This window comes from Anguilla rostrata, chromosome 1 (assembly GCF_018555375.3).
Source record: "Anguilla rostrata isolate EN2019 chromosome 1, ASM1855537v3, whole genome shotgun sequence".
Lineage (NCBI taxonomy): Eukaryota > Metazoa > Chordata > Actinopteri > Anguilliformes > Anguillidae > Anguilla > Anguilla rostrata.
Window position 1 is genome coordinate 50,308,978 of NC_057933.1, and position 14,641 is coordinate 50,323,618.

At 50.7% G+C, this 14,641-nt stretch overlaps 1 protein-coding gene across 3 annotated transcripts in view; it reads left to right on the forward strand.

Moving 5' to 3' along the window:
- The window catches only part of LOC135257716 (intermembrane lipid transfer protein VPS13B-like), a 302,540-nt gene that overhangs the window by 275,396 nt on the left and 12,503 nt on the right, over positions 1–14,641 (forward strand). For all 3 annotated transcript variants that reach the window (XM_064340776.1, XM_064340785.1, XM_064340767.1), the window contains 11 exons: positions 189–452; positions 2,847–2,930; positions 4,038–4,213; positions 5,803–5,973; positions 8,594–8,801; positions 10,452–10,640; positions 10,882–11,028; positions 11,987–12,267; positions 12,693–12,820; positions 13,630–13,835; positions 14,450–14,568. In XM_064340776.1, coding sequence (XP_064196846.1) covers positions 189–452; positions 2,847–2,930; positions 4,038–4,213; positions 5,803–5,973; positions 8,594–8,801; positions 10,452–10,640; positions 10,882–11,028; positions 11,987–12,267; positions 12,693–12,820; positions 13,630–13,835; positions 14,450–14,568 — 1,973 coding nt within the window. The remainder of the gene's footprint in view (positions 1–188; positions 453–2,846; positions 2,931–4,037; positions 4,214–5,802; positions 5,974–8,593; positions 8,802–10,451; positions 10,641–10,881; positions 11,029–11,986; positions 12,268–12,692; positions 12,821–13,629; positions 13,836–14,449; positions 14,569–14,641) is intronic.

The following is a 14,641-nucleotide window of genomic DNA, read 5'->3' on the forward strand; positions in this document are numbered from 1 at the left end:
TGCTCTCCAGTGATAGACAGTCACCCGAGAAATCCATCACTTGCTGAAAACGCTGTCAGAATCCATTTAGGGTGGCTTTAATAACGCCACATGCATGAGCACTGAGTCAAGGAGGCTCTGTTGCAGATTAAGCTCGAGGCTGCCATGTTCCTCATGTCCCTCCATACCGGTCCTCTCTCCCCCACCAGATCATGATCTGCGGCAGGCAGGTGATGTGCAGCTACCTGGGCCAGGACATCGACCTGCGGGTGGTGCAGCACTACGTGGGGCCCGACGGGCAGACGGTGGTCAAGGAGCACGTGGACTGCCTGGAGGGGGGGCGTAAGCTGCCCTCCTACGTCCTGGAGGACGCGGAGATGACGGAGCTGTGCGTGCGGGCGCGCGGGGACGAGGACTGGTCCCAGGACGTGCGGCTGGAGAGCAGGGAGAAGGGCACCGGCTCCGTGGTGCAGGTGAGGACTGGCACCCCCTCCCCACCCCCCTTCACATCCCCGCATTCCCACGCAGCACAGGACCACCAACGCTGCACCAGCTTTGCTCTGTTGAGTCTCAATAGACCACAGTGGCCAGGATATTTATTTGCATCGAGAAATCATTTACTTGGGTTTTTCTTTTTTGTTGTTTGGAAGGGCCGTAGCTCAAAATACTCAAGATGTCCTTTGAGACACTGGGAACACAGTTTACAAAAACTGCATAATCACAAACACAAACCGAAAACAGGAAACAGGAATGAATTGGGATGAAGGAGCTGTAACCGTGGATGCTTACTCAAATGGTCTCCTAAATGGCTCGCGCTTATTATTACCATGCAATTCATGTGTCCAAGGTTCCCATGGGTCCTTGAATGCTTTGAAAGCACTGGATTTTGAGCATAGAAAATTCAGTGTTTTGAAACGGCTTGGTTTTAAGGTTTTTTCTCCTACGTTATAAACTTTACATAACTTTCCTGTTTTACGTTGGTACACTTATCATGTGCAATAAAAGTCCAGTGTTATGAATTCAAACCATGCAATACTCCTGAAAAAATTCAACATGATAGAAAGTGATATTTATAATTGTGCATAAACACTATAAAATTAATATCTTCCTATGTGCAGGCTCTGTTAGCATAACATCACTATACACGCTGCTTTAGAGTGCACTTTCATGTCTTAGCCCACAAACCTCCTAATACCCTATTCATATCATCGTAAAGCCAGCAAGTCATTTGTCAAGTCATGTCACAACTTCTCTAAATGTATAAAATGTCCTTCCTCACTCAAAAATCTCTCTGTTGCAATCAAAAACGTAAACTCAAACTGAAATAATATCTGGATACCCCAGAAAGTGAACTTTTTATCAATTTTATGCTTGTCTTACCCTGGTGTATTTAAATGACTCATTTGTAAATAAGATTACGAATGACAAATTACATTACTCATTCCTAAATAAGATCCTTGAAAAAATGTCCTTGAAGTCCCTGGAACACAGGGACTTGCTGCTAAAATTCAGTTTTGTCTGTATTTTACTTTGGGCTCTCTCTGTAAGGTTCCTCAGTCTACCTCGGGAGGACGTTCACAGGCTCCAGAATGCAAAAGAATTCCCTCCTTAAGGGAAATTTGGTAAATGGTCGGTGTGAGCGGAACACAGGAATACTCACTGGAGTTGTGGGGTTGGGTGTTGTGGGTCAGCTTTGGGTTCTTACCGAGTGACTGGCCTGGTTTTACACCTTCATCTGACAGGAAAATCCCACGTCAGAATCAGAACTGAACGCTCATTGTGCTTCAGTTCTTGAGCCACTTATAAATCAAGTCCCATGCTGGCTGTGAATTTAAAAAATGTTTTAAAGACCTCTAACATTTGGAAGGCTTGACAAGGAGCAAAGGTAGAGTGGGATTAAAAACCTGGGGAATTTTTAAAGTATGTAGTATACATATTACAAGGGCAAAATTACAGGTTTTAAATCACAGATCTTGTCATCCTTAATGGCTCATTATCCTGTGTTAATAGTTAAACAATCATTTGCCCTAACTGCTGTGCAGAGTTCTAGTTACAGAGATTTTGAGGGGATTTTCTTTTGCAATGCGAGAAAGCCAAGAACCAAGTTGGGTACATAACAAGATGATGTGTCTCCAGGCCTTGATATGAACATGATGTTAGTTAGTGGGGCTAATGTACTGTGATTATTATGACCAGGCTGGTTCTGATTCCTCCTCCGCACAAAACAGTTTTCTTTGGGGAGGTGGCCCTGTACATTTTCCCCATTGGTTCTTTGTACAGAAGATAGAGAGATTTTCATGGTGCAACAGTCACCATGTTCTATGTTAAATGTTAACTCGTGTTAAATGTTAATCCAAGGCTTGGTTAGTGTTTGAATGGGAGACCTCCTAGTTAAGCTGCTGCTGGCTGTAGTTTTTATGGACATGTACAGGGCCATCTTCTGTTTGCTCATGTAAAATATGATGGGGACACTGTGCCCATATTTTATCGTCTTTTGGATGAGATGTTCCTGACTCATTAAAGTTCCAAAGGCATTACAAAAACTATGGAGCCTTGCTGATGTCCTGGAAAAATTCTCAGCATGGCTTTATCTGCATGGCACATATTGACCCCCCTCTCACCACCTCTGCTGATGGGTGGTGAGTGCCACGCATTTCTGATGTGCTTCACCTCAGTGGGTCCTACCCATTGGTGCAACCTGGAAAAAGCTGTTCACTGTACAGTACTTTGGGATAAACTGGTGAAGATAAGGTGCTGTATGAATGTAATCCTTAACTGAGTGATGGAAGCAGGAGTGTCCCTGCTGGGCCTGGACTTTGTGCATTAAATGAAGTTACCCTGAGGTTCTGCCCTGGTTCCCTCTGCAGGTTCCGTGTTCCAGTGGCTCCCTTCTGTATGTTTGGTGCACCCTCCTCACCATCGAACCGGGCACCCACATGCAGCAGAGAGTGGTGAGTGTATGTAGGACATGCAAATACTGCCAGAAAACTTTCGATGTCATTCTTATTCCCAGGAAAGTGTGCTGGAACCATCCTGTGTAGGGAGAAGTGTTTTTAATAAAGTCTTGTTACTTCGGGTTGCAGTTCCACAATATACTTCTGATTTGCATCCAAATAATCACAGTAAATCTCTCGCAGTGAAAGTACAACAATGACGAAAGTTTGTAATTGATTTCCAACTACATGCAACAGATGCGCATGGAAGTTTTGTATTCGTGCCGCATTGTCTTCATACAGTGGGGCTGGATGAGAATTAAATTGGTCTGTTTTCCATGTGGTAAGCCAGCGCAGACAGTGCTGGGGAGATTGCAGGCACTGTGGTGGAGAGCTAGAACAGAGCGAGCCGTTTCCCATCCCAGTAGGGAGCGGGGCAGGGCCTGAGGAGGGCTGGAGGGGGTCCTCCAACTGGCGCGCCATGCCGCTCTCAGCTCCCGGCCCAGTCAGAAGTTCCTCTCCCAGCCTGTCAAAAAGCTCTGCACACAACCCAGATCTACATGCTGGCCTCTAAATTAAATCACTCCCATATCATGGCCAACAGTCCTCTACCCACTTTATTTTATTTATTATGCCATGTAAGAAAGATTAAAAACAGCATGTGTGCAGATATTTTCTTAGAAGATACACAGAAGTTAAAAAACCTCAAAATTTTGTTTTTCTAAGAAGGGTAGTGGATGGTCCGCCCTCCTTCTGTGTTTTTTACTTTATTCTGACATCTAAAGAGCAGAGAGGGTAACAGATAGAGAACAGATTGTGAACCAGCCGCCCTACAGACTGTGTCACACGTTACTCGTGTCTTTTCAGAGGGTTTCCTTTCCTACAGATAGGGGAAAGTAATAGAATAAATAAGGATAGAAAAAAGAAAACCAAGTAGGGACAGAGATTTATACTTTATGTTTATGTATACGTACGGTTTAAGATAAAGTTACAATAAGACTAGAAGGTTAAGGAAAGGTGAAAGATGGTAGTAACTGAGATGTGTGACATTTGTATTCTGAAAAACGTAACTCCGCAGAAATAACCTGGCGAGTCTGTGTTGTGTCCCTGTGTGGCCCTGCACAGGTGGTGTTCAGCCCCCTATTCCTCATGAGGAGCCACCTGCCCGACCCTGTCATAATCCACATTGAGAAGAGGAGCTTGGGCTTGCAAGAAAGCCAGGTGGTCCTCGGGCAGGGCCATGAGGAACCCCTGCTGAACGTAGAGTCTGACCTCATGCACCACCTCACCTTCCAGGCCAGGTACTTGAGCCACACCACCCTTCTCCAAACCAGCTCACTTCTGCCTCCCCACACCTCATTTCACCCCCCCCCCCCCACCCCTCCTCTAAGGCAGGCTAGACCCAGTCCTTTTGAAATTGTGTGTGTCCCAGGAACCCATCTAAACTAAATGTCAGCTGCGCTACGACTTTACATTTCACAGTATGTCAAATCCAGGCATAATTGCAGGCCTGAGCCAGTGAAGCTGTAGCAGAAAGTGGCGGGTTTGCCCTGCATTTGTCAGTCTCTGCGGTGGGGAGCGGCCCCGTGCCAGAGCGGGTGAGCGTCTGCGCCAGTGTTCTGCGCTGGTGTGACGAGCGGCACTTCATTATGGGCAGGGCATGGCACACACATCGCTAATTTCATGACCTGCCTCAGCCGCTCGGTGCTTCCACCTCAGATGGGCTCGTCAGCTTGTCAACGGATTTCTTTGCTCGCAGACAGGCAAGAGTATCAAACGAGATCATCCTGTGCTGTCCTATTTCTTTCCTTGTAGTGCACTGTGCGTTCCTAAAGCATCCCTCATCCACAACCCCCCCCTTTCCCCCATGTACCCCCCCCCCCTTCCCAGACAAGTTTCAAATGTACACTGGTCACCAGTTTGATTTGCCTTCCTGCAATTACAAATAGTTGTGGCCTATAATGGGGAGGAGGAAATTCAGGCTGTGGTTGCTCTGAGCAGACAGACAGTTAACTGGATCTGTTGTGTCTCGCTTCCATATCTTTTCACTGTGTAGAAACCACATATAAGACCGACAACAATCAGAAGCCTGGACGGGTAGCCTCTGGGCTTCCAGCGGATCAAATGTTTCCCATCATCACATTCTCGTTTCGCATTTTTTTTGTTTGTTTTTTTCTTTTTTCCCCGAGACCCATAGAGCCATTTCCGTTTATAGCACAATGGACTCTATTAATACACATGCAAATCTGCCTCAAGAGAGGCCTGTCCCTTCGAGCTGAATTGGATGCTGACCTGACTCATGGATTTTTTTTATATTTCAGAGAAGCCACATTAGACTGCTGATTTAAGCCAAGACATTCCAGGTCAATGTTTCTCCTCACTGAGTTTACTCTTGGTCCTTAACCCGCCTCAGAAGGGACATCGGCGAGACTTCCCGACCGTGTCTTTGGCGTGCGCCTGAGCTTTTTTAGCTTCGCTCAGAAAAGCAAGACACCGCTGATTTGGGCGGGGGTCACTCTACAGAGCTTGAGTGTCATGATAGAATAAACACACAAGTCTGCTGGTGCTCATCTGTGCTCTTCTAAATTTGTCCTGCTGTTTAAGTTTTTGTGCGTTATGGTGGCGTGAGCTACATTCGTTTTAGCAGTTTCCTTCCACCCTGTTCCTTGAGAGCCAGAGGGATCTGCTGGTTCTGGTTGTTACTTGGCACTTAATCACTTCCAGGAGTTGATTACACTGTTAACTCATCCCACCTGGTTCCACTGGGAAGCCAGCAGACCTGCCGGCCCGGGGTATAGGACCTCCATTGCAGAGTCATTTTGAATGGGCGGCGGCGGATCGTGTGTTGGCTTGGACGGAGAGAGCAGAGTGTTGTGTTTGTGTTGTTCAGGGAGCAGGAGGACCCCTCGCAGTGCGCCGTGCCCATATCCTCCGGCCTCATCAAGCAGATTGTGAACAAGACCGCGGGCGGAGACGGCCATGAGCTCATCCTCTCCGACTTCTACGGAGAGAAGAGCCCCACCCAGCCGCCCTGGCCCTACATCAACAAGGAGTCTGACAGGTACTGCCCTCTCACGTCAACACCTTACTTTCATCCAATTAGGTTTCACCTTGACCAATCACAGCACTGTCAGCTGCATGCCTGCATAAAGACTTTGCCCTTTAAAACTCTTGAATAAATGTAAGTGCTAGGGTCCATTTACTAATGGATCTTCCCTTGTTGGTAGTATATCCAAATTTTGTGACAAGGGTAAGCCCACTGTCCTTTATTGGGCATTAGAAGCTTTTTCTTGATGACGTGCTGAGTTTAGCGCTGAGCCTGGTGCTAAGCAGTGTGATGCTGTCCTGCACAGTAGACTTCAAGGACGGGCGAGCAGGTGGAAAATGCGGTACAAAATCCTTGTCATTTAAATAAAATTTGAAAATGCTCAAAGGTCCCTCTCAAACAGAGAGGGACCGCTGCCGGGACTGTTGTGTGTGAAGTCTGTCACTCCACTGTAGCCACTGGTCTTGTGCTTCTGTAGAGCTGGAGCACAAAATGACCATCCCTGCATGGAGCCAGGTCATGTGACCAGACAGGAAAACAAATAGATCGCTTAGCCTGCCGCTCAGAAGCTCTTGAGTAGAGCCGCTCTCTTGCCGAGGAACAGGCCGGGAATCGGTCTCTCGCTTTTCTAGGACCGGTGTTGAACTTGGCGCGGAGATCGTCCCGGTCTTGAATGAGAAACAAACGGCGATGTCATCCGCGATACGAGCATCTGCTGGTCAGCTGCTCCGCGGCCGGCCGCGCTCATGGAAACCCGGAGAGCCGCAGCGAAAACAAAAGCAAAACAAGGGGAAAATGCTGCGCTCCAGGGCCTGGTCCCGCCTCCGTGGAGCGTGTGGACGGGGGCTCCCGCTCACGCGGTGCACCCGCCGGGGGGCCTGTGTGCGGAATCGCACCCGCATCACCTCACCTTCCCTCGCTGCGCTAACTGAGGAGGGAGGTTTGGCTCCCCGGTCCGGCCCCCGTTGGCCGACTGCAAGGCCGTAAAGTCAAGCTCAGGAAATCGGCTCAATTCCCGGTGCCTTGGATCGCTGCTTGTCTGATCGCATAGCTGTCAGCCTGGATGATCTATGACTGTTTTTGGGAAAAGGCCTGAAGTTTATTATCCGCTGCTCTCCTGGTAATTAAAATATATGTTCAAATCAGAGAGCTGCTCTGATTGTTTTTAATGAACTCAAACCACCGCAGCCTTCTGTAGTAGGGCCCTTTTGATGCAGGAAGCTGAAAGATGAGCGTCTTTCATCTCTTTGTTCATTCGTCACACAGAAAAACTTTGTAGGCGTGGCGGAGATATCCCGCTAAAGACTAGCGCAGATCCCCGCTGCTGCCGCAGCCTTCCTGTAGGCCCGAGACTTTCCACTGTCCGTCTTCTTCAGCCCTTGGGACGTCACCCGTTTTCTCACACTGCGACGGGGGCGTACGTTGCGTAGCGCAGCTGTTTGCTGTGATTTGTGCGTTTGTGTGTTTGTGTGTGCGTGCGTGGCGTGTGTGCGTCTGTGTCGCACCGAGACACTGGGAACGGTCCGTCTGAAAAAAAAAAATCACATCTTGCTAGCACACGCACACGCGAGTACACATGTGCTTTCACAGGCATTGTTACAAAGAGATCTCAGTGCAGTCATGTTAACCATATGGGTTTCTGCGGTTCTGCGGCTCTGTTCCTCTGCTATTCTCTCCCCCCGGAGTTGGTATCTGGTGGTTTGGTGTTGAATTACTCTGTCATTCATTTTCTTTCTCCCCCTTATGATCCAGACTTTATAACAAAGCATAAGGCCGAGGCAGATTTCCCATGGAAGTGACAGTCCGTGGCCGAGCCAAGAACACTGCTAGCGCTAGCAGAACCCTCCAATCTGCGCCGCGTTAGCGGCCATTTTAGTCAAACACAAGAGCCGGGCTGCAAACGGCGAAGAAACCCATACAATTGGTGTAATTTTCATTTTCAGATACCAAGTTATACACTTTGTGTTGTGTGGACCTAATAAGGTTAGACTTTCATACTGTACCTCCTTGCTTGGCTCAGAGAATGTAAATCCTGTTTCTCTTGGGCACAGAAAGTGGCAGTGGTAAATGGTTTTTTTTTTTTTTTTTTTTTTGAAGCACCTCGCTAATCATTAAGCAAACATCTTGTAGTGGTCTGGGAGTAACGGTTACTGAAGGAAACTGCGGCTGTCAGAACTCACACTTGATGCAGCTTATTGGCTCCAGCAGGGCTGGTTGAAGCTGCGAGGCGCGTCTCTCTGAAACGCCTTTTGTTTGAGTTCAAGAATATGATTTATGTGACCTGAACGTTCCTGTGCTCACCTTGAGTTCCTTTACAGAAATACCGCATGTTAGATGGAGGGCAACGTTGAGTGTGTTTTGGCCCTCTTTCAGGCTTGAAGTCATTAGATATAAGAAAAGAAGACTTTACTGCCTGCTAAAGCTGGCATTTAAGAACTATGTTACTTAGACATGTCAGTGTGCCATGTGTTTAAATGCCCTATTATCTGTATGGTGTCTGTTTGAGGGTGGCATTCATTCGAGGGCAGTATGTATTTACTGATTATTTGAATGCGGTAGCTGGACTCTCTTTGGTTGCTTTTCTTATGCACACGTGTGTTTGCATGTATGATTCATTTTTTTGGTGTCCCTGCAGGCCGGACTCGGAGCCCCTGACCCAGTGGGACAGCCCCATGCAGGTGAAGCTGTCGGCCTGGAAGCCGGGCCTCAACACCCTGCTGGTGGAGCTGCTGCCCTGGGCCCTGCTGGCCAACCGCTCCCAGTGGGACCTGTGGCTCTTTGAGGGGGAAAGGATCGTGCTGCAGATACCCGCGGGGAAGGTCATCGTGCCTCCTAACTTTAAGGTGAGCCCCGCCCGGTTCCGCCCCACCCTGCCAACCCGCCTCCCCAATAGGCTTGGCTCACTGCTTTCGGAGATAAGCCGAATGAGGCATCAGATCTCTGGCAGGGCTGTGTATTTTCACTGTGCTACAGAGTGAAGAACATATCTTAAGAACAGTGGGGAAGGCCTGGTGCTGATTTGTGCTGCCAGAGTCACTGCGAGGGAGCGTGCCCAGGAGAGGGCACCCGGCCCGCAGCAAACTGAAGCCACCGGGCAGCGTTAGCCCTGCCCGTCCCACCCGCTCCCCTGCTTAAAAGGGAGTTTTAATCAGCGCCTGGGTGCCCGGCGCAGGAGCAGGGGAGCAGGATATCAAAGGGCAAGAGCAAGACACGCTTCAGCGGAAGCCAACCAAACAACAGCCGTAAAAGTGTAATAGTCTGTGAAACAGAAACAAACACGGCATTGTTTCCATAGCGCCCGCGCCGGATTAGGTAACGCCAGACGGGAATTGGCAGTCGCGCCCGGCGGGACGCAAGTCTTTGTTTTAGCAACTGCGCTTCAGTCCTGCGAAGAGCGCGGCCCGTGGTTGATCCTGGCGCGGTTCGGGAGGGGGAGGAGCTTCGTTCCTGCACTCGCTCAGACCGGACGGGGGGGGGGTGGGGGAACGCGTCTCGGGGGACGGGGTCATCCGCGGGCCCGTGTGTCACTCTGCTATTACGCACGGGGCTGTCCAGTGACGTACCCACTAAACCGCTTCAGACCTGTCAGATGTGACGCAGGGGACACGTCTGCGCAAAGACCGGTGACTTGTGTAGCAGAAACAGTGTAGTATAACGGGTAAGGAACTGGTCTTGTAGCCTAAAGGTTGCAGGTTCAATTCCTGGATGGGATTTTAGATGCAATGTATTGTAAGAAGTTGTGTAAGTCGCTCTAGATCAGTGCACCTGCTAAATGCATGTAATGTTAATGATTCTGTAGGGGGGCTATGGGCAAAGACCCATTGGTCATAGCAGACAATGGGTAGACTTTCAGTTCAGGCCACACCCAGACACAAGGGAGTCGGGAGCCAAGGCCTAGGGGTTCCTTACTTTGCACTACCTTGCTGTTCTACTAAGACAATGTTCAGTTCACAGCAAAAATAATATTTTGCAACAATAAAGACATTTATTACTTCCATTTCTCTGTAGCAGTGGCCACTTCCCTGAATGAAAAACACTCTGCATGGCGAGACGTTCAGTGCAGCGTGACGGGCAGCCTGCTCGAGCCATATGTGTGCCTCCCACCCCGCGTGGGGGCAGTTATACAGCCCCCTTCTGAGCTGTGATGTCTTCTCTGTCTGCTGCCCTCTCTGCTCTCTGTCTGTCTGAATAAAGTAAAAAAATATGTAAGCTGGACGGACTGTCTGCAGCAGCAGGGCCAGCCCTACAAATGCGAATGTCTGTAACTGAGTGATGAGGTTACACCATTGGTCGGCCGAGTTATGAAGTTACACCATTGGTCGGCCTGATCACGTGTTAGGTCCAGCCATACACTAGGTTTTAACCTGGTCTTGTTTTAGAAACTATCTTTAAAAAATAAAAAAACGCCCTGCAGGTTTTCAGAATCAGCATGCCTGCCATTAGAGGGGCGTGGCTCGTACCCGTTTTACACCCTGTCCTGCGTGTCCCCTCAGGAGGCCTTCCAGATCGGCATCTACTGGGCCCACACCAACACGGTGCACAAGTCCACAGCGCTGAAGCTGGTGCATGACCTGACGTCCCCGCGCTGGAAGGAGGGCACGGGCGGAGACGTGGTGACGCTGGACGAGGAGGGCATCGTGGAGGCCGAGGTCACGCTGGGCGCCTTCCCCGGCCGGCAGAAGGTGCGCTGCCAGCGCCGCCATAAAGCTTCACCGGGAGTCTCTCTCTCTCTCTCTCTCTCTCTCTCTCTCTCTCTCTCTCTCTGTCTGTCTGTCTCTCTCTCTCTCTCTCACTCTCTGTCTCACTCTTGCTCGCTCTCTCAGTCTCTCACTTTCTCTCACTCTCTCTCTCTGAAAGGGTACAGATCTCTGACACACGGTCTCTCTTTCTCTCTGTCTGTGTGTCTGTCTGTCCGTCCTGCAGCTGTGCCAGCTTTGCGTGTCGTCGTCGGTGAGGCACGGCATCCAGATCCTGCAGATCGAGGACAGGACCGTCCTGGTGAACAGCACCCCTCACCAGCTCTACTACAGGCCCCTGCTGTCTGAGCACGCCCTGGGGACACCAGACCAGGTGAACGCACTCTGATACCCCGAATATACACTCAGGGGTTTTAAATCCCCTGTTCTATAATAGGGGTGTAATACCCTGTAATGTATCCCCTTTAGTGCTCTTTCTCAAAGTTAGCCATGCCCAGCTGTATTCGCATTTGTGTTTTGTCAGTTTTGCCTGGGAGAGAGCAGATTAGCGCACGCATTCCACAAAACATGTCCTCCAGCACGCTGCAGTCCTCTCGCTGAGCTGCGCAGCCATCACAGCAGCTTAGGACAGCAGCGCACAGGGGACAGACGCAGTCAGGGTTTGCTTTCCCAGCACGAAAGGGCCTTCTGGGCCATTAAACCCTGAAGACACATGGCTGCACTGACACAGCCTTTATTCACTTATGGAGAGTCTTTATGCAGCAGGTAGATGCACTGGGAGAGTTTAGGGTGAAGAGGGCTTCAGCAGGGCTTTCCAGCAGGCCGTGCAGCTCCTGCAGAGCCTCTCTCTGCTGGGCCAGTCCTGTGGGAGGGCAGCTCCATGTTGTCGTTAGGCGGACACCGAAACAATTGGTTTCAGGCTTTGCTTTTCATCTGGTGCATGTCCCCATTAGAGCGCCGTGAGGTCATTTAATGAGGTTTCGTGTTCTTTTAAGAAGGATGGCACAGCTTTCCAGTCGCCAGTAATCGCTTGAAAAGAACAGCAGCAAAAAACAAAACAAGAGGATCTTATGAACAACACAAAACCGCAAAACCGCTCGAGGAATGGCTTTCTTTGAGGTTTCATGATGTGGAATAATCCCAGCACACAAAGGCACACGATGTTTAGCATACTGCTCAACACAGTGCAGCAGGGCATATCTGCCACAGATTTAGTGCTCATCTAAACACACGCATGTGTGCGATGCTAATCTGAGTGCAACGTGCTAATCTAATGTGTGGTTGTGATGTCTCCCCCCTCCCTCTCTATCTCTATGTCTCTCCCTGTCCAGCCTTATGACCCCCCAGACACAACGGTCTTTTCCCTCCCCCCGGGGGGCGCCCTGGCCCACCCTCAGCCCGTCTCCATCCCCTTTTGGGACCTGCTGAGGGAGGGCTCCTCCGCAGAGGTGGAGGCCCCCCTCCCGGTCAGACACCTGCTCTTCAGCTGCGCCCCGGGGGCGGAGTCAGGGGGCGGGACCTGGAGCCTGCCGGCCTCCATCCGGCCCGACTTCCCCCGGCAGGGCGTGGCAGCGCCCAGGGAGACCTGCGCCCGCACCGGCCTGGTCAGCAGGTGGGTGAGAGGGGAGCGGGGCGGGGCGTGTGGGGCGGGGCATTAACCCTGCAGGCCTCAGCGGCCAGGCGTGTGGAGACCCGGAGGAGCGGCCCGGTCTCCTCTCTCTCTCTGTCTGCTGAGGGCACCTCGCTCGCCCAAACGACCGCGCAGACTTCGTCTTTCAGCGAAAACATCGGTCCCCGCCTTAATTTGACCCAGGAGTGCAGAAGCGATTTTACAACCGCTTTCTCTTTTTAAATGTTTTTCAGTTGCTTTGTGTTCTGTGCTTTCTCTGCCCAGCTGCGTTTCGCTCTGGTTCTGGACGCCTGCGACTGGGTTTAATAATCGCACCGCCCTGTGTGGAGCTGCGGGGGGACGGGCGGGGAGCGGCGGCGCTCGGGTTTGGGAGGGGGAGGTGGTCACACGGCTCTCCTTTGTTACAGGCCCTTGGTGCTGACTTACCAGGAGCATTTGGGCATCACCTACATCATGCTGAATGAGGACCCCTGCCCCCGTCTTCTCATCCACAACAAGTGCCCCATCCCCCTCGTGCTGAAGGAGACCCTCAAAGGTAAAGAGGCCCATGCACAGATTTTCCCCCCTTAGGCCTAAATCCTGTTTACGGCTCATCTGCATAATTTTGATTGCATTTGAACTCCATTCCTTTCCTCAATAAGAAAGTCTTGAGTGAGAGTCAGGCTCAGAGTGGCTTGCTGTGTGAGATTCAGCCTCAGAGTGGCTTGCTGTGTGAGGGTCAGGCTCAGAGTGACATGGTTATGTGAGAGTCAGGCTCAGAGTGGTATGCTCTGTGAGAGTCAGGCCCAGAGTGGCATGGTTATGTGAGAGTCAGGCTCAGAGTGGCATAGTTATGTAAGAGGCAGGCTCAGAGTGGCATAGTTATGTAAGAGGCAGGCTCAGAGTGGCATGCTGTGTGAGAGTCAGGCTCAGAGTGGCATGCTGTGTGAGATTCAGGCTCAGAGTGGCTTGCTGTGTGAGAGTCAGGCTCAGAGTGGCATGGTTATGTGAGAGTCAGGCTCAGAGTGGCATGCTGTGTGAGAGTCAGGCTCAGGGTGGCTTGCTCTGTGAGAGTCAGGCTCAGAGTGGCATGGTTATGTGAGAGTCAGGCTCAGAGTGGCATGCTGTGTGAGAGTCAGGCTCAGGGTGGCTTGCTCTGTGAGAGTCAGGCTCAGGGTGGCTTGCTCTGTGAGAGTCAGGCTCAGGGTGGCTTGCTCTGTGAGAGTCAGGCTCAGGGTGGCAAGCTGTGTGAGTGAGGTTCAGAATGGCTAGCTCGGCGTAACACTGCATGTGTTTTCATACTCAGGAAGCAGTGAAGACGGTGTGTAATACGTGTGTGTATCCCCACCCGTGTCCTTCCCTCAGAATCCCCCAGGACGCAGGTGTACTCCCGGCTGCTCCCTGCGGCCTCCTCCCTGCACCACGAGCTGTACCACCACTTCTCCAGCTTCCCCGACTGCCGCCAGAGAGAGGCCCTGCCGACCCTGCTGCTGAAGACCACCACCCCCCTCAGCGTGCCCTCTCCGGAGGAGTGGACCGACCCCATCGACATCAACAACCCCGGCACACAGGTCCCTGCCCACCGTTATTCATACTCGCGCCATACTGCTTTTCACCACAAGAGGGCAGTAAAGGTCCTGAACCGGTGGCTTTGTGAATATTTGTTTAGATCTTCATCAGATAAAATGGTGTTGGGTTTGGCATATTAATGACACACATGTTAGGGTATTAGTGAATTGCAGGAGAGCAGTGTGTATTGGTGAATTGCAGGGGACAGTGTATAAAGGCAGTCCCCCCATCAGTGTGTTAAGGCTGGTTTTGGTTAGCCCTGCAGAGCGTGCTCAGCACAGTGAGGTAATCTGTGGTTAGGAAGCTTCAAACGCAGAGAATGGAATCTGAAGTCATGAGTTTGTCTGATGCAGGGTCAGCACTATTTTGCATAGTATTATGCATGATTACATCTCTTCTACAGTGCGCGTACGTTCCTTACAGAATGTGTATGTGTTACTGACAGTGTGTGTGGGTGTGTGTAGCTGATGTATATGTGTGTATGTGTGTGTGTTTCTGTTGCTGATGGTCTGTTGCTGATGGAGTATGTGTGAATGTATGTTGCTAATGGATGTGTGTGTGTGTGTGTGTGTGTGTGCATGTTGCTAATGGAGTATGTGTGTGTGTGTGTGTACAGGTGGTTTTCCTCCCTGGGTTTGGCTGTCTGTACATTGACGTTCTGCACCACGGTGGCACAATAATCCTCAGTCTGGCACCAGAGGGCAGGGTGGACTCTGTCATCAGCCAGCACCACAGGTATCCCTGTTCCACCCACACACCTCATATACCCTGCACCCTTTAAATCACAGCCCTCAAGGCTTTTTCCACT